Consider the following 23,801-nt stretch of genomic DNA (forward strand, 5'->3'; position numbering starts at 1 on the left):
TGATAAGAACCAAGATCTGCTAGAAAAGTGACCTCTGGAAAGTGGTCAAGCTCCTAAGATGGCAACTTTTTTTTAATGAAAAGGTTAGCAACTCTTGCAAACGCTTAGCTATCTCTCAGCAGGACCTCCTTTATTTAGATCAAGAGTGAGAACTAGGAGACTTTTTTTTAGCAGAAGAAATAGTAAACAGAGCTGAAACCAAGCTCATTGGGCACTGAGCACCAGGCTTGGAACTTCAGGCCAGGGGATGCTCAAGAAAAGCACAAAATCTATTTAAAAGTCAGACTTCCAGCGTGTTGCTATTCCCAAATATGTCCCTTAGCTTGGATCATCTTTGTTCCCATTTGCTTTTCCTTTGCATGAAAAGTTTCTGTGACTAGCGGCTTAACCCAGCATTCCCTACAACAGCTTTCAGAAACCCCCAAAGTGCAACAGACCGAGCACAGGAGGCCTTGTCCCATGTTAACTAGCAGTGAACTTTTATTGCACAAGCAAGAGGCACCATTCTCGGCCACGTTCCGTGTCACTCTGCAGCCATAAGCAGGCCCAATTGCACCAACTCCACCTGAAAGAGTACCTCGGCAGGGGGAAGCATGATAGGAAATTTGTGCCCAAAACCTTTCTTTCTTTATGAGATGAGGAGTCTTCCATATGCAGGAATTCCTGTCCGCGGGGCAGGAGCTTTTCTTAGCACCATGCAGTGCCCAACAGCCCAACTCTTTATCTTTCTCTGTGTTGTGCTTAGAAGCTGGCAGCATCCGTAAGGAAATGGCAGCTCTGGAAATCGCACCACTTTTCCCTTAGGAAAGGTCCTCTCATTTGCTGGGCGAGCCTTGGGGGTAGCTACCGCCGGATTCAAGCATGGCTTTTCTGCGGGCAGTCTCCTTCGCTATACCATGGCTGAGCCTTCTCAAGCGCTCCTGTAAAGGAAAGGAAATGGTTTCAGCAAGAGTTTCGTAAGCAGTGAAGACAGATCCATTTACAAGTTCTAGTCCTCTTGAGGAGCAGGAGACCATCGCCAACTGAGCTACCCTGTTGTGCTGCCAGCCCTTTGTATGATAGGTTTTCAGTCAGGACTTGCACCTTCCAACAATATCTCGGCGAAAAAATAAAGGGTCAGCATTCTAAATAGCCTGCCTGCTAGTCCTATAGTCCAAGGGCGAGGGAGAAAGTTTAATTTAATCATAGCAGTTAAATCAATCCATAGTGTTAAGGGCCATCCATAATATCTGGAAGGCAGTGGGTTAACAAAGGAGACCTTCAAGACTTTCCCCCCCAAACACATACTGACACCTCAGCGTGTTTCTACAATTACTGGGGCTGAAGAGGACTATAGATGTTGAGCATGGAAGCAAATGAACCACCAAAACTAGAACAGAATCAGTGTAATGTGCTTCTAAATGCCCAACCTCTAGGTCCCGATCGTCACAGTTAAATATTTTTTATATTGCAAATCACCTTGTGACCCTCAGATACTAAGGGTGGTATATAAATTTAATAAATGAATTACAGTCCTGAGTTTCCAGGTAGGAACGTAGGAACCTGCCTTAAACCAGGTCCAATGACTAGTCCATCTGGCTCAATACTGTCTACTCTCGCTAGCAGCAGCCCTCTGGAGTTTTAGGCAAAGAACACCCCCCCCTTTCCCCCCTTCCACCTACCTGGAGATGCTGTGGATCAAATACAAGGCGTGCAAGGCAGATTCTCTACCACAGAGCAGTGAGGGCCTACTCTGGCTGCCAGCTCCAGCAACTTAAAGAGCTGTAATATGTTACATAAGAGGAAGGTTGGTATAAAAAGTCCACCCCTCTCACACACACACCTGAGCATTTTGCAGGATGTTATTAACAAGGACAACTCTGCGCCGGGCATTGAGCAGCTTCTTGACGTAAGGGTCCAGGTCGAGGGCTACCTTCTGGTCTTCGTTGATGCGACACAGCTCTAGTTGGGGAAGAGAGGAGGGGGAAAGGTTTTTAGGCACGAGTCCAATCGGGATTTGAACCATGAATTTCCACATCGCCCATGGCGGAGTTGACCTCAGCAACTGACCTAACAAGGCAAGATCTAGGATTGGTTGTTAACATTTATTTTACCCACCTTTCACCACAGGTCCCAGGGTGGGTGCCGACAGTTTGAAATCCAGAATGTAAAACAAATTACAGCCGTAGGAATAAGGTGGGCCCTGAAAACACACATCTTGGGCATCAAAAGGCCCTGAGTTCAATATGAGATAGTGCCAGTTCGCTACTAACATGCCCTCCAGCAACTATCAGTTACAGCCAGCAGGGCCCAACTGACGGGTAGATGGGAGTTGTAGTCCAGTGACATTTGGAGGGCCTCATGTTTCCTTCCCCTAAAATAAAAGATGCCACACAGATTTAACACTATTCCCTGGTGGTGTATGGTGGGGAAATATCTCAGATTGTTTACAGGAGCACTAGAATGTATTATTGGCCCTCGGCTGAAGGCCAGAGTGCATATCCTTGCCAGTAAAGGTAAAGGGACCCCTGACCATTAGGTCCAGTCGTGACCGACTCTGGGATTGTGGCGCTCATCTCGCTTTATTGGCCGAGGGAGCCGGCGTACAGCTTCCGGGTCATGTGGCCAGCATAACTAAGCCACTTCTGGCAAACCAGAGCAGTGCATGGAAACGCCGTTTACCTTCCCGCCAGAGCGGTACCTATTTATCTACTTGCACTTTGACGTGTTTTTGAACTGCTAGGTAGGCATTGGCCAAAATTTAAAAAGGGGATAGGGCCCATTTTAGCACTTTCTGCTTTCAAGGAGATGCTGAGTCTTAACAAAGGGGTGACTCCATCTTGGAATCAGGGAATGCTACATGTTATTGATAAGTATGATCTTTCCTTGGACTTTCTTAGTTTGTTCTACTTTGAGATGGCATCTCATCACATGAAATCTCCTATTTTAAAGCGTTGTTTTTGTGCTGATCACACTTCTGCCTGGTATGCCAAACTACCCATTCAGACCCCTCGCCCTCACTACGTAACCAGCACCACAAATATCAAACAGAGAAAAGCCTTTACAGCTCTACAGCTCCAGTCTATGTACGCTGCCATAGGTGAAAGATTCTATTGCCAGATCTCCCTATGAAGAGAGAGTTTGCCCATGTGCCTGAAGACTTACCCCATTACTGACTAGTTTGCCCAGTCTACTAGGACTTAAGAGCAGCTTTGTTCAAAGATTTAAATCTCCCAGTTAGATCAATTGGGTATTTAATTAACTTTTTATTATAGGATAGCTCCTCCTACACCTCTGAAAAAGTGGTTTGTTTTGCCTTTAGAGAGCAATTTTAAAGAGAAAAGTTTATGGGGATGAAAAGCTAAATTCTTCAGGGGAGCAAACTCTTATCTGACAAAATGTCTGATTTTAATAATTATTTTAACTGTGTAATGTATTTTAACTTTTATAACAACTTCAGCTAGACTAAATACCATATTTTTCGCACCATAGGACACACTTTTTCCCTCCTAAAAAGCAAGGGAAAATGTGTGTGCATCCTATGGAGCAAATGCAGGGGGGAGGCAGGCGGGAAAAGCCCCCAAGAGCCGCACACAAGCTCCGTGCGCTCTTGCGGGCTTTTCCACAGGAGGGAGAAGGGACTGACGTGGCCAGTCAGTCCCTTCTCCCGCCTCCCAGAAAAGCCAGGAGAAGCCGTGATCTGTTTAAAGGGGTTGCGCGGCTTCTGCGAGAGGTGAGGGAATCCCCCCACCTCCCAGGAAAGCCCGGATCCATCCTGCTCGCTGCCTTGGCTTGTGCCATAGCCGCGCGCAACCCCTCCGGCAGGGAGAGGTTGTGCGCAGCCTGTACGCTGCGCTTAGGGGCTGGGGGGGGAATATTTTTTTCTTGATTTCCCCCCCTAAAAACTGGGTGCGCCCTATGGTCTGGTGCGCCCTATGGTGCGAAAAATACGGTAAATAACAATTTTAACAAAATTGGCCCTTCAGGGCAGAAACTGCTGCTCAAAGAGGCCTCTTCTAACAAGACACTGCAGACTCTTTACTGCTCAGTGAATATGGCTCAGTCATTACTTCATTTCTTAGCAGGTGGGGCAATGCTTAAGTCCCCTTGGATATGATTCCAAAGAGCTTAAACAGGAAGGAACAAAATATTTTACAAACCAATATTGAAGTTGCTGTTACTTCCTGGTTGGGAGAAAAAGGGGTAAAGTATTTAACAAATCCCAGAAGCAACCAGTTTCTTCTGGCCTCCCAGTTATGTTCTCATCAAACATTCTTCCCGCTGTGCAGATATTTTTACCTGTGGCCAGGCTGTCGATGTGTTCCCGCAATTCCACTTGACTCTCCCTGCAAGGAAAAACAAGAAATGAATATAACAGCCTGGGGATGGGGTGCGGGGGAATGTCATGGAAATGTACTAGCTCACAAAAAATAACATTCATGCCAGAGGACCAGGCTTCAAAACCCCATGCAGCCAGGAAGCTCATTGGGGTGACCTCAGACCCGTCACTATCTCTCCCAGCCTAACCAACCTCACAGGGTTGTTGTGAGGATAAAATGGAGAACCACATGCACCACCTTGAAGGAAAAGTGGGCTAGAAGAGTAATGTTGTTGTTGTTTAGTCGTTTAGTCGTGTCCGACTCTTCATGACCCCATGGACCAGAGCACGCCAGGCACTCCTGTCTTCCACCGCCTCCCGCAGTTTGGTCAGACTCATGTTTGTAGCTTCGAGAACACTATCCAACCATCTCATCCTCTGTCGTCCCCTTCCCCTTGGGCCCTCCATCTTTCCCAACATCAGGGTCTTCTCCAGGGAGTCTTCTCTTCTCATGAGGTGGCCAAAGTATTGGAGCCTCAACTTCACGATCTGTCCTTCCAGTGAGCACTCAGGGCTGATTTCCTTAAGAATGGATGCGTTTGATCTTCTTGCAGTCCATGGGACTCTCAAGAGTCTCCTCCAGCACCATAATGAACTAAAATACCAGAGGGAGGTTCGTTCCCTCTCACGGGGTGAGGGGCCCACAAATAATACGAGTCAAAGGAGTTCGGAGAAAAGCCACAGCTCATTGATAAAAGTGTCTGCCTTGCAAGCAAAAATTCCCAGGTTCAACTGCATTTTCCAGGTAGGACTGGGAGACACTCCCTGGTCTGAAGCCCTGGAGAGCCACTGCCCGTCAGTGTGGACAATACTGAGCTAGATGGACTCCGTATAATCAGGGCCGGATTTAGGTTTGATGAGGCCCTGAGCTACTGAAGGTAATGGGGCCCTTTATATCTCCAGCGGTCCTTTGTCAACAACAAATTGTCACTCTTTTTTGTGTTGAATATATGCTATATGGTAATTTAGGGACCTAATTGTGGGTTAAAGCCTCAGCACCTAGGACTTGCCGATCGAAAGGTTGGCGGTTCGAATCCCCACGGCGGGGTGCGCTCCCGTCGTGCGGTCACAGTGCCTGCCAACCTAGCAGTTCGAAAGCACCCCCGGGTGCAAGTAGATAAATAGGGACCGCTTACCAGCGGGAAGGTAAACGGCGTTCCTTGTGCGGCTCTGGCTCGCCAGATGCAGCTGGTCAAGCTGGCCACGTGACCCGGAAGTGTCTCCGGACAGCACTGGCCCCCGGCCTCTTGAGTGAGATGGGCGCACAACCCTAGAGTCTGTCAAGACTGGCCCGTACGGGCAGGGGTACCTTTACCTTTACCTTTTAATTGGTATCTAAAGCCATTTGCACATAACAAAATATGTATTTTATCAAAGTAATTGTCGAACTAAAATACAATTAAGTAGTATATTAATAGTGAAATACAATTAAGAAGTATATTAACAGGGAAATAATTATTAAGCTCTAACTTAAAATGATTTTTTATTCATAATAAACTTAATAATGCAAACATATTTTTTTTCCTTTAAATTTTTTGGGGGCCCCCAAGAGAGTGGGGCCCTAAGCTATAGTTTGTTTAGGTAAAGGTAAAGGGACCCCTGACCATTAGGTCCAGTCCTGACCGACTCTGGGGTTGCGGCGCTCATCTCGTTTTATTGGCCGATGGAGCCGGCGTTTGTCCACAGACAGTTCTTCCGGGTCATGTGGCCAGCATGACAAAGCCTGGCAAAACCAGAGCAGCACACGAAAACACCGTTTACCTTCCCGCCAGAGCGGTATCTATTTATCTACTTGCACTTTGAGGTGCTTTCGAACTGCTAGGTTGGCAGGAGCAGGGACCGAGCAATGGGAGCTCACCCCGTCGCGGGGATTCGAACCGCCAACCTTCTGATCGGCAAGTCCTAGGCTCTGTGGTTTAATCTGGCACTGCACGGTATAATCCTGTGAATTCCTGTCTTCAGATATGGGAAAGGCTTCCTCCCTCGGAAGACGGCAGCAGGGCTTGTTCTCTGCTGCTGCAGAACTTACGGATGGAAATACACTTTAGAAAGCTGCATCCCTACTGATCTACCAACAGGGGCCGGGCAGGGTAGAGGAGCTGCACCTGGCCGACTTCTACCTGCCAAGGCGCACATCTATCAAGCGCCCGCTCTGGGCCAGACAGCCGCTTTGGAAAGGCTGCGTTCCCCGCTCTCCGCAAGGGCGGGGCTGGCGCGAAGCGGCTGCACCTGGAGAACTTCTGCCTGCCAAGGCGCACATCTATCAAGCGCCCGCTCTGGGCCAGACAGCCGCTTTGGAAAGGCTGTGTTCCCCGCTCTCAGCAGGAGCTGGGCTGGCGCGAAGCAGCTGCACCTGGAGAACTTCTGCCTGCCAAGGCGCACATCTATCAAGTGCCGGCTCCGGGCCAGGCAGCTGCTTTGGAAAGGCTGCGTTCCCCGCTCTCAGCAGGAGCTGGGCTGGCGCGAAGCGGCTGCACCTGGAGAACTTCTACCTGCCAAGGCGCACATCTATCAAGCGCCCGCTCTGGGCCAGACAGCCGCTTTGGAGAGGCTGCGTTCCCCGCTCTCAGCAGGGGCGGGGCTGGCATGAAGCGGCTGCACCTGGAGAACTTCTGCCTGCCAAGGCGCACATCTATCAAGCGCCCGCTCTGGGCCAGACAGCCGCTTTGGAAAGGCTGCGTTCCCCGCTCTCCGCAGGGGCGGGGCTGGCATGAAGCGGCTGCACCTGGAGAACTTCTGCCTGCCAAGGCGCACATATATCAAGCGCCCGCTCTGGGCCAGGCAGCCGCTTTGGAAAGGCTGCGTTCCCCCTCTCCGCAAGGGCGGGGCTGGCGTGAAGCAGCTGCACCTGGAGAACTTTTGCCTGCCAAGGCGCACATATATCAAGCGCCCGCTCTGGGCCAGGCAGCCGCTTTGGAAAGGCTGCGTTCCCCGCTCTTCGCAGGGGCGGGGCTGGCGTGAAGCAGCTGCACCTGGAGAACTTTTGCCTGCCAAGGCGCACATCTATCAAGCGCCCGCTCTGGGCCAGACAGCCGCTTTGGAAAGGCTGCGTTCCCCGCTCTCCGCAAGGGCGGGGCTGGCGTGAAGCAGCTGCACCTGGAGAACTTCTGCCTGCCGCGCAACTTGCCTGACGGCGTGGACGTGCGTGTCCAGCTGCCGCACGGCCGGCCGCAGGAACTCCAGCAGCCCCTCCGCGAAGAGGTCTCTGGCCGCGGGGCCAGCCGGGCTCGCCGGACCCGAAGGAACCGCCGCCGCCGCCGCCGCCGCCGCCGCCGTTGTGCTGGTTGTTGTTGTCGTTGCCGCCGCCGCCGCCGCCATCGCGCTTGACTGGCCGCCGCAAGGCCTGCCGGGACAACTTTGGTCAAGGGAAGCGAGAGCAACGCCGCAAAGGATCACGGGAGGCCAGAGAACGGCCGAGGAACAGGGCGGGGGAAGGAGAAGGCGGGATAGCTGAAGTCTCGCGAGGAGTTCCGAGGGAAGGACGGGAACGCCGCCAGTGGGATTGTGGGAAATGAAGTCCTCTGCAGGCAGCTGGGAAATATATTAATTGTGAAGCTTTTTGTGCTTCGTTTTAACAGGATTTAACAGTTGTGTGCTTTTTTTAAAAGTAGAACATAGAGAGAGGATTGCACTTTTTTTGCACTCAACTTGCTGCATGTATCATTCTTTACCCAGACTGGAAATAAGTCGCCTTTTATGAACGCTGTGGAATTCTCAGTGCAGTCCAAAAATATATATATTGCAGTTTAAATGGGTTGTGTGATAGGAATTTTATGGTCTTAGATATAGTAATGTTCATAAGCGTACCAACCAAGCACGTACATAGATCAGCACTGGAAGACCGACCTGAAGCCATTTTGATTCCTAAACTGAGCAAATGTTTTCTCTGCAAGGTCAAACTGGGAAACCTCCCCATTGTCTCTTTCCTCACAAATCCTGTCTTAAGGGCACATTTAAGATATGAATAAGGTGTGAGCCTGTGACCTGGCCCAGGAACTAAGTATTTATCATTGCAAAAGACTAGCCAGGCTCCCCAGGAAATCCAATCAAGTAACCTGCCAGACAGGAGATAAACAATGACAGGAGAAAAACAACATTCATATTTCTGTTTTACACCGCCTTTTCTGTGATGTAGGTATGATGTATCTGAGGCGTGGTCTTAGGTTACACCCCTTCTGTGATGTATGTATGATGTTTCTGGGGGTGGTCTTGATCTAAAGGTAAAGGTACCCCTGCCCGTACGGGCCAGTCGTGTCCGACTCTAGGGTTGTGCGCCCATCTCGCTTAAGAGGCCGGGGGCCAGCGCTGTCCGGAGACACTTCCGGGTCACGTGGCCAGCGTGACGAAGCTGCTCTGGCGAGCCAGCACCAACGCAGCACACGGAAACGCCGTTTACCTTCCCGCTATAAAGCGGTACCTATTTATCTACTTGCACTTAGGGGTGCTTTCGAACTGCTAGGTGGGCAAGAGCTGGGACCGAAAGACGGGAGCTCACCCCGCCGCGGGAATTCGAACTGCCGACCATACGATCGGCAAGTCCTAGTCACTGAGGTTTTACCCACAGCGCCACCTGCCACCCGGTCTTGATCTACAGGGTGGCAATTTCAAAAGTCTTTATAAGGCCTTGCACGCCATTTTTCTGGGTTCCTCCTCCTTTCCTGCATGTGAGGGGAACACCCTGTTGCAACAGATCAATAAAGATCAAGCTTACTAGCTGCTTTGCTTCTCAATATTCTCTGGTTGGCCTCTGTTATCTTCTCCTACCAATAGGGAACCTATGTAAGGACTCTATATGGGCTCTTGGATACCCCATAAGGGAAAAGGGCAGTTTATGTTTACAACACTGACTTTTTGCGTAGCTTAAGCCCTGTTGGAATCCGAGGACTGTGGCTGTTTGGCACCACCACCACCCTACATATTAATACGTGGCTGTTGTGAGGATGAAATGCCCCCTTGCACTCCTCGGAGCAAAGGCGAGAAATAAATGCAACAATACAGGTAGGGAGAGCTACGTTAGAAGGGGGAAAAACCCATTCTGTTCCAAATGATTAATAAGAAACAACCCCTTTAAAGTGGGAGGTGGGGAACCCACATTAAAAGCAATCATTCTGTTCCACAGAGACTCAGATTCTGCATTAAGAATCCTGCAACCTGTATATATCAATGCAGACTAACCCGATGGGAGGATGGGGGTAAACTGCCTAATACCAGATTGTTTGCCTATTAGCCTCAATACAGGCTGTTCTGGAGGGCCTTTCCTATCACCTGATGCCCAATCAGTTTAACCGGACCTGCTTGCCTTTATATATATTTATTTCTGCCAATAACCAGTAGAACTGCTTGCCGGGGATTGAATCCTCTGCCCACAAGGCTGGTGTTCTACAGCCTCTCCCTCTTCCACAATCCTGCATCGCGAGAAAAAGCCGTGAGGTCACTTAGGCTGGCCGCTTCTCCACCTTTTCCGATTTCTCCGGCCTGTACACGCATTTTAAACTCTTCTCTTAAGGACTAGAAACTTGCATTCGAAACGAAACCGTGAGATTCTTGGGATATAGGATTCTGCACCCACTACTGCTTCCTGCCCTCTGGTGGAATCTACATACGTATAAAAAACGTTCTGATAATGTTTTTTTAAAAAAGCGTTTTTAAAAATACATTGAATTTTCCATAATGCTGACCATTGCCATCTAGTGTCACACTGTATATTGTGCTTAAAACATACTTCAAACATTTTATTTGCAGCTGTATAGCTGAGTCCTCTCTCTCTCTCTCTCTCTCTCTCTCACACACACACACACACACACACACACACACAGACACATTCACGGAATAGCCACAGCTATACCCATAAAATAAGGAACCTCAGCTCCCAAGGCTCAAATGTGGCCCCCAAGCCTCTCTGTCTGGCCCCAGTGACAATCTCCCCACCGCACCCTCGAGTGGCCCTGCTTCACACATTCCCGTGTTTTGTGCTGTGTCTCTGAACTCTGATATTGCTGCCTCCATCTTCCCTACATGGACAATAGGGGAGGAGTGTCAGAGGGTGAAGAAGGTAGCCTAGTGCAAAGAGGTAAAAAATAAATAAATCTACATTTGTTGCCCCACCCATTTTTGGTGCCCTGCCCACCCAGAGGGGGAATCTGGCCCCTAGCCTGAAAAAAAGACTCTTCGCTCCTTTCGTGAGAGAACTTGCTTGCACTACTAGGCAAGCCAGCCGATGGGCACACACACCCCCCACTTACCCCAGAGGCTCCCCGCTATCTTGAAGGGCCGATCTTGTGTTGGGCAGTGGCAGAAATCCAAAGGGAAAGCCCAGCTGCCTTTCCAAGCATGAGAAGCAAAACACAAGCCACGTGAAAAGCAAAATCTCCTTTAAATAATGGTTACTAAAAACGACAGAACTGTCAGAGGCGAAACAAGAGGAATCAAACAAGTGCATCACAGAGGAATGTCAGTGCGAAATAACAGGCCCGAAACCACAGGATTGGGCCCAGGACTGGAGACCCTAAGCCAGCCTTTGCTGACCTGATGCCCTCTCCGAAAGCACTGGCTGGGCCTGTCAACAAAATGTCTTGAGAGGGCTCCCGCCGCTTTGGCAAAAGCTGTCTTAATCTGTTCCTGGCTGAGTGCTGTGCCCCGTGCAAGACACAAGGACCGTATAAGGCTGCCCTCTTATCAGGAATATATAAAAACCATTCTGGGGGCTCCACTCCTGTACCTTTAAAGCCCCCTCGTCTACAGAAACGTCGGTGAAACGTCCTCACAGCACAGAAATTAAGAAAAAAATCATCTGCAGTGTTTTATGTGGTTTGTTCGTTTCAGATCAAGCCATGGTTAAAAGACGCAGCTACAAAGGCCCGTCAGGAAGTTGGCAACCTTGTTGAGTCAAGAGATGGGGTGGTCACACCCGATCTTCCCAGTGGATCTCCCTTGGCAAATCCGGTTCAGCGTGGCACCATTCCCCTCTGTCCTCACAACAAAATGGCTGATGGGGGGTGTTTGGTGCAGTCTTTTGCAGGGGCGTCAGCAAGGTATCAGACTTCCCTCTGAGGAGGGAGCAACATATGTTGTTACTTGTGCTGGGGGTAGCCAACATGGCACCCTGCAATGTTGTTGGACTACATATCCCATCAGTCTTCCCCAGCATGGGATTATAATCTTGCCACATCTGGAGGGGGCTATGCTAGCTGCTCCTGGCTTTATGCAGTCCAGGATCCAGTTACCAAGTGGCTCTGCTCTACTGTAAGCGGTCCCAGATGGACAGGGGGATGTCACAGCATGAGTGACATCTGCTGGAAAGACCTAGGCAGCCGTCACACAGGTCTATGGAGCAGAGGAGCAGAATGAAGACAGCTACTTTCCCTCCATTTTCAGGGCTCATGTGCCTTTTTTGGTCAGAGTAGCAGGCAGAAGTGCAACAGGTACAGCTTTTACACACAACCTGGCTAAGGAGCAAAGCTGCAGCTGTTGAATTTTGGCAAACTAGACATCTGTTCAAAAATAAAAATAAAGGAAAGCGATCACGCTACATGAACCCCTCCTGGCTTTCCTGACGGCCAGAAATCTATACGAGGCTTTGCCCCCATAACCTCATCTCCCTGCTAAGAAAAAGGGGCTGCACCAGTTGAGCTGGTGCCTGTCGCCACCAGAGATTGGTGATTGGTTGGCAGGTCTGTCATGAGCATAGAAGCCATTCCATAAGTCAGTCTGGACAGTTCAGTTGGTTAGAGCGTGGTGCTGATAATGCCAAGGTTGCGGGTTCGATCCCCGTATGGGAGAGTTGCATAGTCCTGCACTGCAGAGGGGTTGGACTAGATGATCCTCCGGGTCCCTTCCAACTCTGTGATTCTGCTCCCAGGCCAGTCAAGAGCCTGCAATCTTCATATAAGGTCATGCAGCTTAAAACACCATTTCCCCACCACCCTGCTGCTTACCCTCACAGTCACAAAGGGCTAGAAACCTGGCCACAAAAGATGAATTTCTCCAGAAATGCTACGCCTTGATACCACGTTCAACCTGTTTTCCTGAGCTGCTGCAGAATTGGCCCCATGCACATAGCTCCAGTTAAGTCCGAAAGTGGCACAGGAAGGAACCAACCAGCTAACCAACGGATATGTCGTGGGGCAGAATTTGGGGGCCAAGGCTGACTGCTGCCTCCCACAGAGATAAGAGGTCCAGTTTGGGTGGCAAACCCCAGAGATTCGAAAGGGGTTGTTTGATCAGTTAGGCTTTTGGTCCCCGCCCCCCGGCACAATTATTTGGTGTTTTGAACTGCAACCCAGTAGATTCAAGAAATCTAGATTAATAGATCCTGCGACATTCACTAGACGGAATCTGCATGGGGTAGGGAAACACTGCTTCTTGGCCGACAATGTTTTAGAGGTTTCGTTACAACGTGATTGCACTCACCACCTGCAGATGTGGGGGGATACAAGTCCCACGGAAGAGTAAGACCACTTGAAATCAACAGGAATGACAAAGCCCACAGATTTCAACAGGTCTACTTTGAGTCGGAGTTCGTTGATTGCAACCCTTTATAGCAGGTGGAGGAAAATCTTTGACCTTCCAGGCCTTGTTGAACTACAACTCCCATCATCCCTGGCCACTGGGCCATGCTTGCTGGGGCAGATAGGAGTTGCCATTCAGCCTCATCTAGACGGTCAGAGGTTCCCCACACCCAAATTCGCAAGTGCTTCATTTTTGTCCTTTCCGAGTTGTCAGGGGCATCGTTCGACTCGATTACTTTAACTGATTAAAGTCATATATTGCAGCCTCCGCTTGGGGATTTAAAGCATAAAAATCAGAGCTGGCCAAATATGTCCTTGCACGTCAGGGCAAAGGACGATATGGCTCCCTCCATTTCGCGTGCTGGGAAGCATCACCGGTGGTTGGATTTCTCTTCAATGCCGGCAGTGGGACGCCATCCTCTCCTAGGGCAGCAAGCCAATTTAGAGGGGGCTAGCTAAGGGGCTGCGAAGTCCAGCTCTGCCCTCACACATCCTTGCTGCCATTCCCTGCCTCCCAGGATTTGCCACCTGAGAGGCACCTGCCTCCCTCCATCTAACGGTAGGACCGGCTCCTAGAAGAACGTCTCTAAGAGCCAGATTTTCAGGTGTGTGGGGTGGAGATTCTCCGGCGATTCTCAGCTGCTCAGCCGAGCCGCAACCGGGTCGTTGGCGCTCAGAAGAGAAAAGCTGGCAAGAAAAGGACCAGTCTTTTGAGATGGCCAGAAAGGTGACCCCTTTGAAGTCATTCATTCCGCCGCTGGTCTGGGAACAGAGAAAGTCACAGCACCCCTTCGAAAGGCGGCAGGGCGTGTTCAAGGGCAAATTCCGCCGTCTCGGTCCTTTCGGAGACTCCGGGGAACTTGCCCCCACTGCTATCATGAGCGTGGGGGCCAGAGTCTCCTTCGCAGCGCCGGCGGCAATCCCCGCCCCTCTGCAAACCCCAGAGGCTGCGGGATCGCTGAGAACCTCTCCGTCTTCCTTGCCTCGCGATTTAATCTAGTTGATGGAGCCCGGGTCAGCCAAGGGCATGGTGTGCAGGACCTCATCCAGGAGCTGCAGGGCTCGGTGCAAGTGGACTTCGATCCAGCAGGGGGTGTGCTTGATGCTCTGGCGGGGGTAGTCCGGCCCCCAGCCCTTGACGAAGCTGAGCCGGAGGATGCACAGGCGGCGGAGGTCGTCGACGCCAATGCCGGCCGCAGCTGAGAGACCTGGAGGGAGAGAAAGGGAAGAGTGCAAGGCTTGGCTGTGGCTGTGGCTACTGCCGCTGCAGCGCACCAGGGGCTGAGTGATATCTGTTTTTCAACATCATGATAGATCACCAGGTAAACATTGCGATATACAGTGGTACCTCAGGTTACATACCCTTCAGGTTACATACGCTTCAGGTTACAAACTCCACTAACCCAGAAAAGTGCTTCAGGTTAAGAACTTTGCTTCAGGATGAGAACAGAAATCGTGCTCCAACGGTGTGGCAGCAGCAGGAGGCCCCATTAGTTAAAGTGGTGCTTCAGGTTAAGAACAGTTTCAGAGTAAGAACAGACCTCCGAAACAAATTAAGTATTTAAGCCGAGGTACCACTGTACAGCGGTACCTCGGGATGTGAACGGGATCCGTTCCGGAGCCCCGTTCGCATCCTGAACAGAACATAAGATGCAACTGCACGTTCGCGTTTCGCCGTTTCGTTACTTCTGGGTCGCTGCGGAGCGCAACCTGAAAATACCGGTACTTATCCTGAAGCGTATTTATCCCGAGGTATGACTGTACCGATCAGGAACGCGGACTTATAAAAAATATTGGGGGGCCCCGGGAAAGCTCATGAATAATAAATAAGCTCATGAATATGCAAATAAAGTGGTTCCGGCCCTAAATAGGGCAAGCCACGCCCCCCAGCCAGCCAATCGGCTGGCTGGGAGGTGTGGCCAGTCGGGATTCCCCTGTTCTCGCGGGGGCCAGGAGGAAGGAAATTCCCCCCGGCAGTGCCTTGGCAGTGGCGGTGGTGCTGCGAAGCAGCGAGGCAGGAGCCCCCGCCCCCGGGGATTCCCTAATCTCGCGGGGGACAGCCGGGGCTCTCCGACTAGGGCGCGCGGCTGGCTGGCTGGCTGGCGAGGGAGCAGGTGGGGAGGAGGCGGGGGACGGCGGCGGCGCTCTGCTGGAAGGGCGCCCGAGATTATTGGGGGGGCTGAGCCCCCCCAAAAATTTTTTTGAGGGGGCTCGAGCCCCCTCAGGCCCCATGTAGTCGGCGCCTATGGTACCGATATATTGCCGTGTCTGAAATAAGGATGGAGCTCTATAGAGGCATTGGGTGGCTTCACAGTTTCCCCCCGCTTCTTAGGGTTGCCGTACGCCTGGGATTTCACAGACATACCCGGAATACTGCAGTCAGAAGTAGCGTCTGGGTGCACCTCAGTGGGGGTGAATCCACTTGGCACTTACCCACAGCTGGCGCGATGCCCCCCACAGAGCCAGGCCCAGGGATGCTCCCCGACACAGCGGCTGCCTGAGCCGCCGCTGCCGCCTGCGCTGTCGCTGCTTGTTGGTGCATCTGGCGGTGACACTGGCGAAGGTCAAAGACCTGCATGGAAAGGCAGGAGCGAGGACTCTGCGTTAGAAACTTCAGCACCTGCTGTGAGCAATGCTCAGGAAGGATGACAGCTGTCAACCTGTACCACCAGGAAGGTGGCAAGGTGATAATATTAATGATAAGATGATAATAATAATTGAAATACTTTATTGTCACTTGTACAACTTGTTTAGAGTGGGATTACACAAGCACCCCCCCCCCACTCAGCTCTCTTTTTCTTAATTCCCCTCGTTTACTGACACACACACACACCAAACCCGAAAGTCAGTTGCCCTCTTGTTATCTTTTCATTCAGCAGCCTAACACCCCATGGATAGAAGCCGTTCTTTACCCTGTTGGTGCAACTAATCCTGCTTCTATATCTTCTGCCTGAGGGCAGGAGATCAAGAAAGTGCTGGCCAGGGTGTGAATCATCCGAGAATTTTCCTCACTCTCCTGAGGCAACGTTCTTCTGCTATTTCATCCAGCGGATTCACGGGACAGCCCATAATATCTTGCGCTGTATTCACCACCCTCTGTAGGCACTTCCTATCAGTTGATGTCAAACCAGCGTACCACACCGTGATGCAGTGTGAAAGGACACTTTCTATTGTTGAGCGGTAGAAGGAGATCATCAAATGTTGATTGACATCATTCTTCCACAATACTCTGAGGAGATGGAGTCTCTCTTGGGCTTTCTTAACCACCTGGGTTGTATTTATTTTCCAAGTAAGGTCTTCACTGAGATAAACTCCTAGGAATTTAAAGGAAGAGACTCTCTCCACACAGCCCTCCCTGATGTACAGCGAGGCTAGTTCTCCTCTCTTCCTTCAAAAGTCCAACACCATCTCCTTTGTCTTGCTGATATTAAGGTGCAAGTTGTTCCCTAGGCACCATGTAGATATTTTTTGGACCTCCCCTCTATACGCTGATTGGTCTCCACCTGTTATTAAACCCATTATGGTGGTGTCATCTGCAAACTTAATAATTGCAGTAGACAATAATTATAATATTATGTAAGGTAAAGGTAAAGGTAAAGGTAAAGGTACCCCTGCCCATACGGGCCAGTCTTGACAGACTCTAGGGTTGTGCGCCCATCTCACTTAAGAGGCTGGGGGCCAGCGCTGTCCGCAGACACTTCCGGGTCACGTGGCCAGCGTGACAAGCTGCATCTGGCGAGCCAGTGCAGCACATGGAAACGCCGTTTACCTTCCCGCTAGTAAGCGGTCCCTATTTATCTACTTGCACCCGGGGGGGGGGGGGCTTTCGAACTGCTAGGTTGGCAGGCTGTGGGACCGAGCAGCGGGAGCGCACCCCGCCGTGGGGATTCGAACCGCCGACCATGCGATCGGCAAGTCCTAGGTGCTGAGGTTTTACCCACAGCGCCACCCACGTCCCATAATATTATAATTATAGTAATAATTAGACAGGCAGAGGTACTTGTGGTGAGCACAGACACCAGCAAGCCTATTCAGACACGGGATTCAGTTACATTGCTTTTAAATTTTCTTTATTTTGCACTGAGTCAAACCAACAGCCCTTGCAGCTTTATACTGTCTACACTGTCTGGCAGCAGCTCTCCAGGGTACCAGGCAAGGGACAATTCCAAGCCCTATGTGGAGATGCTGGGGAAGTGAACCTTCGGCACACAAAGCAGATGTTCAGAGCTATGGTCCTTCCCTGTTAGATTTGCCCTAGGCAACCCTCTTGCTCCCAGGCCCTCAACAGCACCGGCCCTGACCTTGATGTAGGCGCCAGGGTAGATCTTGTGCACAGCATCCCCCGGAGCACGGCCAGCCTCTCGGTCCAGGTAGTAGCTCTGCACAAAGACGGCGTGGTCACTCAGACACCGCATCCAGACATCGCCTTCACCACGGCACTGCAGCTGGACTCCTTTCCCAATGTGCAGCCTGGAAAACAGAATACTCCAGTTCCCCTTCCTGCCTGGTTCCCTGTCCCAAACTGTAAGGGGTAGGTTAGCAACAATAAACAACAAATCATTCAGGGCCAGTGAAGTTAAATCTATATTCAAGAAGACGAACCACAGCTCAGGCCCAGTGGTCTCAGCAACTCTTCCTAGGAGGTCTTGCCCCAACGACACAGTTGCAAAGACTTTCCCATCTCTCTCTAAGGCTCCTCCTTTCTTGGGTTTATTCCGTGCCGTCTCAAACCACGTCTGCACACAACTATCTTTTCATTTCTGTGTGTGTCACAGCAACCTGCCCCAATTCCTCTCCAGCCTCCACTTCGACCGCTGATTCTGGACTGCTCTCTGCCACAGAATCCGCTAGAGAGTGCCACAGCAATTCTTCTTCGGTGGGTCTGGCCCCAGGAGGCAGTTGCAGAGACGGAAGGCCTCCTCCTTCCCACAGCTGCCCTAAGCCTCCTCCTTTCTCAGGTTCCCCAAGCAATCTGAGACTGTGCCTGTGCAAAGCTAACTTCTTCTCCACCCTTTTCATGCCTCTTCTGGTTCTGGGAAACAGAGGGGAGGAGAGTTTGTTCCAGCAGGAGAGGGAGACCAGCCGGACTTCACCAGCCTGACTCATCTCTGCCTCTTGGCCTTCCTACTCTCCAGTGTCACGGTCTGGTTTATGGGCGGTCAAAGTCCTGGTGGAGGATGTCGGGACTGGGGGCAAGACGGCAGGGTGGGAGCAGGAACGAAAGTCCAGAAGCCAGGAGTCAGGAAGCCAAGGGTCAGAGACCCAGGAGTCAAGAAGCCAAGGGTCTGAGGGTCAGGAAGCAAGGAGTCAAGGAGCCAAACACAGCAAGGCAGGAAGCATGTTGCTGTGGCAAAGAGCCAAAGGGAAATGCTGACCTTATATCCCTTCCCGGCTCTTGCCACCAGGTGCTGTGAGTTACCAGTCGGCCTCACCTGTGTGGCCGCGCCTTGCCTCTTCAGAACAAACTTAGGAAAGCCCCAGTCCTGCAAAGCCCTACCGGTCACAAGGCCTGGTCACAAGGTTATTTTGCAATGGAAACCTGTTGCTCTCTGCGTACACCTTTCACACTGAGGTCCAGCGCCGAGGGCCTTCTGGCGGTTCCCTCGCTGCGAGAAGCCAAGTTACAGGGAACCAGGCAGAGGGCCTTCTCAGTAGTGGCGCCCGCCCCGTGGAACGCCCTCCCATCAGATGTCAAGGAAATAAACAACTATCTGACTTTTAGAAGACATCTGAAGGCAGACCTGTTTAGGAAAGCTTCTAATGTTTAACAGACCACTGTATTTTAATACCGTATTTTTCGCTCTATAAGACGCACCAGACCACAAGGCGCACCTAGTTTTTGGAGGAGGAAAACAAGAAGGAAAAAAAATCTGAATCTCAGAAGCCAGAACAGCAAGAGGGATCGCTGCGCAGTGAAAGCAGCAATCCCTCTTGCTGTTCTGGCTTTTGGGATAGCTGCGCAGCCTGCATTCGCTCCATAAGATGCACACACATTTCCCCTTACTTTTTAGGAGGGAAAAAGTGAGTCTTATAGAGCAAAAAATACGGTACTTTGTTGGAAGCTGCCCAGGGTGGCTGGGGAAACCCAGGCAGATGGGCTTGGTATAAATAAATTATTATTATTATTATTATTATTATTATTATTATTATTATTATTAATCTCCCTCCCCACTGCCCCTGACCTGGCGCGCTCGCTGGTGTCGGTGCGGTGGACGTTTGAGAGCTGTCCCAGGCAGAAGTGGTCGCCGCCCGAAGGGTCAACGTATCCGTCCACAGTGACCACGGCGCAGTTGGCGGGCACCTTGAAAATCTCGCCCACTTGCACGTCCATCTCGAAATAGGCGATCGAGCACCAGAACTCAGGGCCTGGGGAGAGACGGGCATTCATCTTAAAAATCCGGGCCGTTGTGGGAATGGGGGAGAGAAAAAGTCAAATGAGGGAGGTTGCGTCCCTTACCAGGGTGACTGGAGACTGGCGGCTGGTAGGGAGGCGAACTGTGATGAGCAGGCCCTGAAATATAAGGCAAGGAGGGGGTTTGCGGTAAATAGGGACAGGAATGCCAAGACCTTTGCTCTTCTGTTTCCTACATTCACTATACAGTGGTACCTCGGGTTAAGTACTTACCGTATTTTTCGCTCCATAGGACGCACTTTTCCCCTCCAAAAATTAAGGGGAAATTTGTGTGCATCCTATAGAGCGAATGCAGGCTGCGCGGCTAAGCCCAAAGCCAGAACAGCAGGACGGAGCGCTGCGGAGCGCTCCGTCTCGCTGTTCTAGCTTGGAGATGGCTGCACGCAAAGCCTCTGCCTTCACCCCGCTGCCCCGCAGAGGCTAGCAAGGCTGTTCCCAAGCCAGAACAGTGAGATGGAGGGCTTCACCCCGCTGCCCTGCAGAGGCTAGAAAAGCTGTTTCCAAGCCAGAACAGCGAGACGGAGGGCTCCGTCTCGCTCTTCTAGCTTGGGAATGGCTGCGCGCAAACCCTCTGCAGGGCAGCGAGGTGCCTTCACCCCGCTGCCCTGCGGAGGCTACAAAGGCTGTCCCCGGAGCCAGAACAGCGAGACGGTCTCGCTGTTCTAGCTTGGGGATGGTAGCTGCCTGAAGCCTCCAGAGCGCAGCGGGAACTCTCGCTGTGCTCCGGAGGCTTTGGGTGAATGCACCTTGAACGCACCTTGTTTTAGAGGGGGAGAACAAGGGGGGGGGGAATTCCCTGTTCTCCCCCTCCCATGGTCCGGTGCGTCCTATAGAACGAAAAATACGGTAATTCGTTCTGGAGGTCCGTACTTAACCTGAAACTGTTCTTAACCTCAAGCACCACTTTAGCTAATGGGGCCTCCTGCTGCACCGCCGGAGCACAATTTCTGTTCTCATCCTGAAGCAATGTTCTTAACCTGAAGCAATATTTCTGGGTTAGCGGAGTCTGTAACCTGAAGCTTATGTAACCTGAAGCGTATGTAACCCGAGGTACCACTATAACTCATTCCGCTTCCCAGAGCGGAAGTTTGAACCCAGGATTCCTGGCCCACAGACGCCCCCTAAACCACCTGTGAGCTTCAAAGCTACTATTGGACTACAACTCCCAGCAGCCCCCAGTCAGCATGGCCAACGGCCAGAGATGATGGGAGCTGTAGTTCCAACACTGTTATTGGACTCCAGCTGATTCCTGGGAACCTATAGTTTTGTCAAGGGAGCTGAGAGTTGCTAAAAGGAGACCCCAATTTCCCCCCCCCCCAGCTACATTTCCCAGAATTGCCAGGGAAGAGGGACTGACTCTTAAACCACTTTGGGAATTGTAGTTCTGTGAGGGGGAACAAGGGTCTCCTAACAAACCCCAGGACTTATAAAAACTACGGTTCCCAGAATTCTTTGGTGGAAGCCAGGACCATATAACGTAGTATAACTGCAGGTGCAGTTACGTGATTCCGCCACAGGGGGCAGCAAGATGAATAATGCCGTTTTTTTGGGAAAGTGAACTGCAGTGGAACCAAAACGGTGCTGCAGACACCCAGGGCCCTCCTTTTTGCTTCGCTTTGCTTGCCAAGACGCACAGTAATGGTTTGAATGGTGAAGAGGAGGCTGAGGGTAATTCCGTCCGTTCTGCTGCTGCTGGGGAGCGGGGAGCGGAGGCGGGGTGGGCTCCTGGCTCCTCCCAACGGAGCTGTAGCTTGGGGTGCCGCCGTTCCCTGTCCAGCTGGTTGTTGAATCTTCCAGAGGCCCAGGGAAGGAAGAGAAGAAACAGGTGAGAGCTTATCATTTGAACGCCTCCGTCCTGCACCCGGCCCGACAATGGCACCCTATACTTACTCTGGTAGGGCAGTTTGGGGGCACACCCATTTTGCTGGGCGCTCGGGGGAGCCGGAGAAGGGGCTGGGGGGTGCGAGGGGGTGGAGATCTGAAGAAGACCCTCACCATGAAGGAGAGGGAGCAGGGGCCCCCCAGGAGGGCCTAAGAGTAAGCATGAGAGAGAGAGAGATCAATTTTATCTGCAAGCTACTATTGCAGATTCATTTCATTTCCCCATCACATTGCATGTCCCCATCGCAGATCCATTGCATTGCCCCCATCATATTGCATTTCCCCATTGCAGATCCACCACATTTCCCCAACGTATTGCATTTCCCAGTCACATTGCATTTCCCCATCACAGATCCATTGCATTGCCCCCAACATATTGCATTTCCCAGTCACATTGCATGTCCCCATCACAGATCCATTGCATTGCCCCCATTATATTGCATTTCCCAGTCACATTGCATTTCCCCATCTCAGATCCAGTGCATTGCCCCCATTATATTGCATTTCCCAGTCATATTGCATTTCCCCATCACAGATCCATTGCATTGCCCCCATCATATTGCATTTCCCCATTGCAGATCCACCACATTTTCCCAACGTATTGCATTTCCCAGTCACATTGCATTTCCCCATCACAGATCCATTGCATTGCCCCCATTATATTGCATTTCCCCGTGATATTGCATTTCCCCATTGCAGGCCCATTGCATTGCCCCCATTATATTGCATTTCCCCACTGCAGATCCACCACATTTCCCCATCATATTGCATTTCCCAGTCACATTGCATGTCCCCATCAGTGATCCATTGCATTTCCCCATCACAAATCCAACCCACTTGAGAGGAGGCGAGAACAGTTCCTTTCCCTTTCCCTTATGTCTCCCTTCCTCCCTGCTGCTGCCCCCCCCAAAAGAAAAAGGAAGAACTTACCTGGGGGAGACAAAGGCAATGCGGGGTAGATGCCAGCGGTAGGATGGGGTGGTTCCGGAAGCTGCAGGGGCGATAAGGGCTGGTAGGGCTCTGCCTGAGGATGACCGGCCTTGATCCCAGGGCCGGGGTGATCTGCCGGCGGAGGAGGCGGGACCTCCATCTGGATGCAGTCGGGAATGAATTCCTCTTTCACGAGCCGCGGGGGAGGCGCTGCGGGGGGGCGGAAAGAGGAGGCGGCTCAAACACAGCGAAGACGGGAGAAAACAAGCCCCCTGAATCAGCAGCCCCCTGAAGGCAGCCCTGGACAGGGAAGCTTTTCATAGAATTACAGTGGTGCCTCACAAGACGAAAAGAATCCGTTCCGCGAGTCTCTTCGTCTTGCGGTTTTTTCGTCTTGCGAAATTAGCAGATTAGCGCTATTAGTGGCTTAGCGGATCAGCTGATAAGTGGCTTAGCGGCTTAGCGGATCAGCTGTTAAGCGGCTTAGCGGATCAGCTGATAAGCGGCTTAGCGGATCAGCTGATAAGCGGCTTAGCAGATCAGCTGTTAAGCAGCTTAGTGGATCAGCTGTTAAGCGGCTTAGCGGATCAGCTGTTAAGCGGCTTAGCGGATCAGCTGATAGGCAGCTTAGCGGATCAGCTGTTAGGCGGCTTAGCGGATCAGCTGTTAGGCGGCTTAGCGGATCAGCTGATAAGCGGCTTAGCGGATCAGCTGTTAGCGGCTTAGGGGATCAGCTGTTAGGCAGCTTAGGGGATCAGCTGTTAAGCAGCTTAGCGGATCAGCTGATAAGCGGCTTAGCGATCAGCTGTTTAGCGGCTTAGCAGATCAGCTGTTAAGCGGCTTAGGGGATCAGATGATAAGCGGCTTAGCGGCTTGGGGAAAAGGGGGGGAGGGAAAAAACCCTGCAGGAACTCGCAAGACATTTTCGTCTTGCGAAGCAAGCCCATAGGAAATTCGTTTTGCGAAGCACCTCCAAAACGGAAAACCCTTTCGTCTAGCGGGTTTTCCGTCTTGCGAGGCATTCGTCTTGCGGGGCACCACTGTATAGAGTTGGAAGAGACCCTGAGGATCATCTAGTCCAACCCCCCTGCAATGCAGGAATATGCAGGTGTCCCTTGCGGGGATCGAACCTGCCACCTTGGCATCATCGGCAGAACGCTCTGAGGATGTGATATTCTGTCGTGTTTTTGTATACAGCCGTACCTTGGTTCTCAAACGGAATTCATTCCGAAAGTCCGTTCGACTTCCGAAAAAGTTCAGAAACCAAGGCACGGCTTCTGGTTGGCTGCAGGAGCTTCCGGCACTCCATTGGAAGCCGCGTCGGACGTTTGGCTTCCCAAAAACGTCCGCAAACCGGAACACTCGCTTCCAGGTTTGCGGCGTTTGGGAGCCAAAACGTTTGAGTCACCAGGCGTTTGAGATTCAAGGCATGACTGTATTCTGTTGGAAGCTGCCCAGACTGGCTGGGGCAACCCAGTCCGATGGATGGCATATAAATTGTTGTTGTTCAGCAGTACCTGGAAGGTCAGAGGTCCGCCCCCAGTCCTGTCCTAGGCCATCATCCAGAAAAACAAGGCAGGATTGTATCTCACCTGTATTCTGGATGTTCAGTCCTGTAGAACGAGAGAGAGAAGAAAGTGGGTGTGTTATATATCGTATGAGCTCCAGCCGACATTCTCTGAGGTCAGAAATGTGCTTGACATCTTTCCGCAGG

The 23,801-nt window shown here is 51.4% G+C and overlaps 2 protein-coding genes across 4 annotated transcripts in view; both read right to left on the bottom strand.

Annotated features, from left to right (window-relative positions):
- Positions 1-452: 452 nt before the first annotated feature.
- Positions 453-7,729, bottom strand: SNAPIN (SNAP associated protein). The gene is made up of 4 exons (XM_028709942.2): positions 7,485-7,729; positions 4,279-4,325; positions 1,823-1,941; positions 453-920 (listed from the first exon to the last, which is right to left on the bottom strand). The coding sequence occupies exons 1-4, from the start codon at positions 7,673-7,675 to the stop codon at positions 816-818; spliced, it is 462 nt and encodes a 153-aa protein (XP_028565775.2). The 5' UTR covers positions 7,676-7,729; the 3' UTR covers positions 453-815.
- Positions 7,730-10,711: 2,982 nt separating this feature from the next.
- The window catches only part of LOC114586471 (mothers against decapentaplegic homolog 4-like), a 35,459-nt gene continuing 22,369 nt past the window's right edge, over positions 10,712-23,801 (bottom strand). For 2 of the 3 annotated variants that reach the window (XM_077920756.1, XM_077920755.1), the window contains exons 4-12: positions 23,605-23,700; positions 22,088-22,297; positions 21,167-21,307; positions 20,911-21,066; positions 19,322-19,375; positions 19,047-19,230; positions 17,166-17,334; positions 15,298-15,436; positions 10,712-14,072 (exon numbers count right to left, since the gene is read on the bottom strand). In XM_077920756.1, the coding sequence (XP_077776882.1) occupies positions 13,861-14,072; positions 15,298-15,436; positions 17,166-17,334; positions 19,047-19,230; positions 19,322-19,375; positions 20,911-21,066; positions 21,167-21,307; positions 22,088-22,297; positions 23,605-23,700 (1,361 nt within the window). In that variant the 3' untranslated portion in view covers positions 10,712-13,860. The remainder of the gene's footprint in view (positions 14,073-15,297; positions 15,437-17,165; positions 17,335-19,046; positions 19,231-19,321; positions 19,376-20,910; positions 21,067-21,166; positions 21,308-22,087; positions 22,298-23,604; positions 23,701-23,801) is intronic. The other variant, XM_077920757.1, reaches the window with a different exon arrangement.

This window comes from Podarcis muralis, chromosome 16, assembly GCF_964188315.1.
Source record: "Podarcis muralis chromosome 16, rPodMur119.hap1.1, whole genome shotgun sequence".
In the NCBI taxonomy this organism is placed as follows: domain Eukaryota; kingdom Metazoa; phylum Chordata; class Lepidosauria; order Squamata; family Lacertidae; genus Podarcis; species Podarcis muralis.

Coding starts and splice junctions, on each gene's coding strand:
- SNAPIN (XM_028709942.2), bottom strand. CDS start 7,675: ATGGCGGCGGCGGCGGCGGCAACGACAACAACAACCAGCACAACGGCG. Junction 4,326..7,484: donor ACGCACGTCCACGCCGTCAG/GCAAGTTGCGCG, acceptor TTTTCCTTGCAG/GGAGAGTCAAGTGGAATTGC. Junction 1,942..4,278: donor CATCGACAGCCTGGCCACAG/GTAAAAATATCT, acceptor TTCCCCAACTAG/AGCTGTGTCGCATCAACGAA.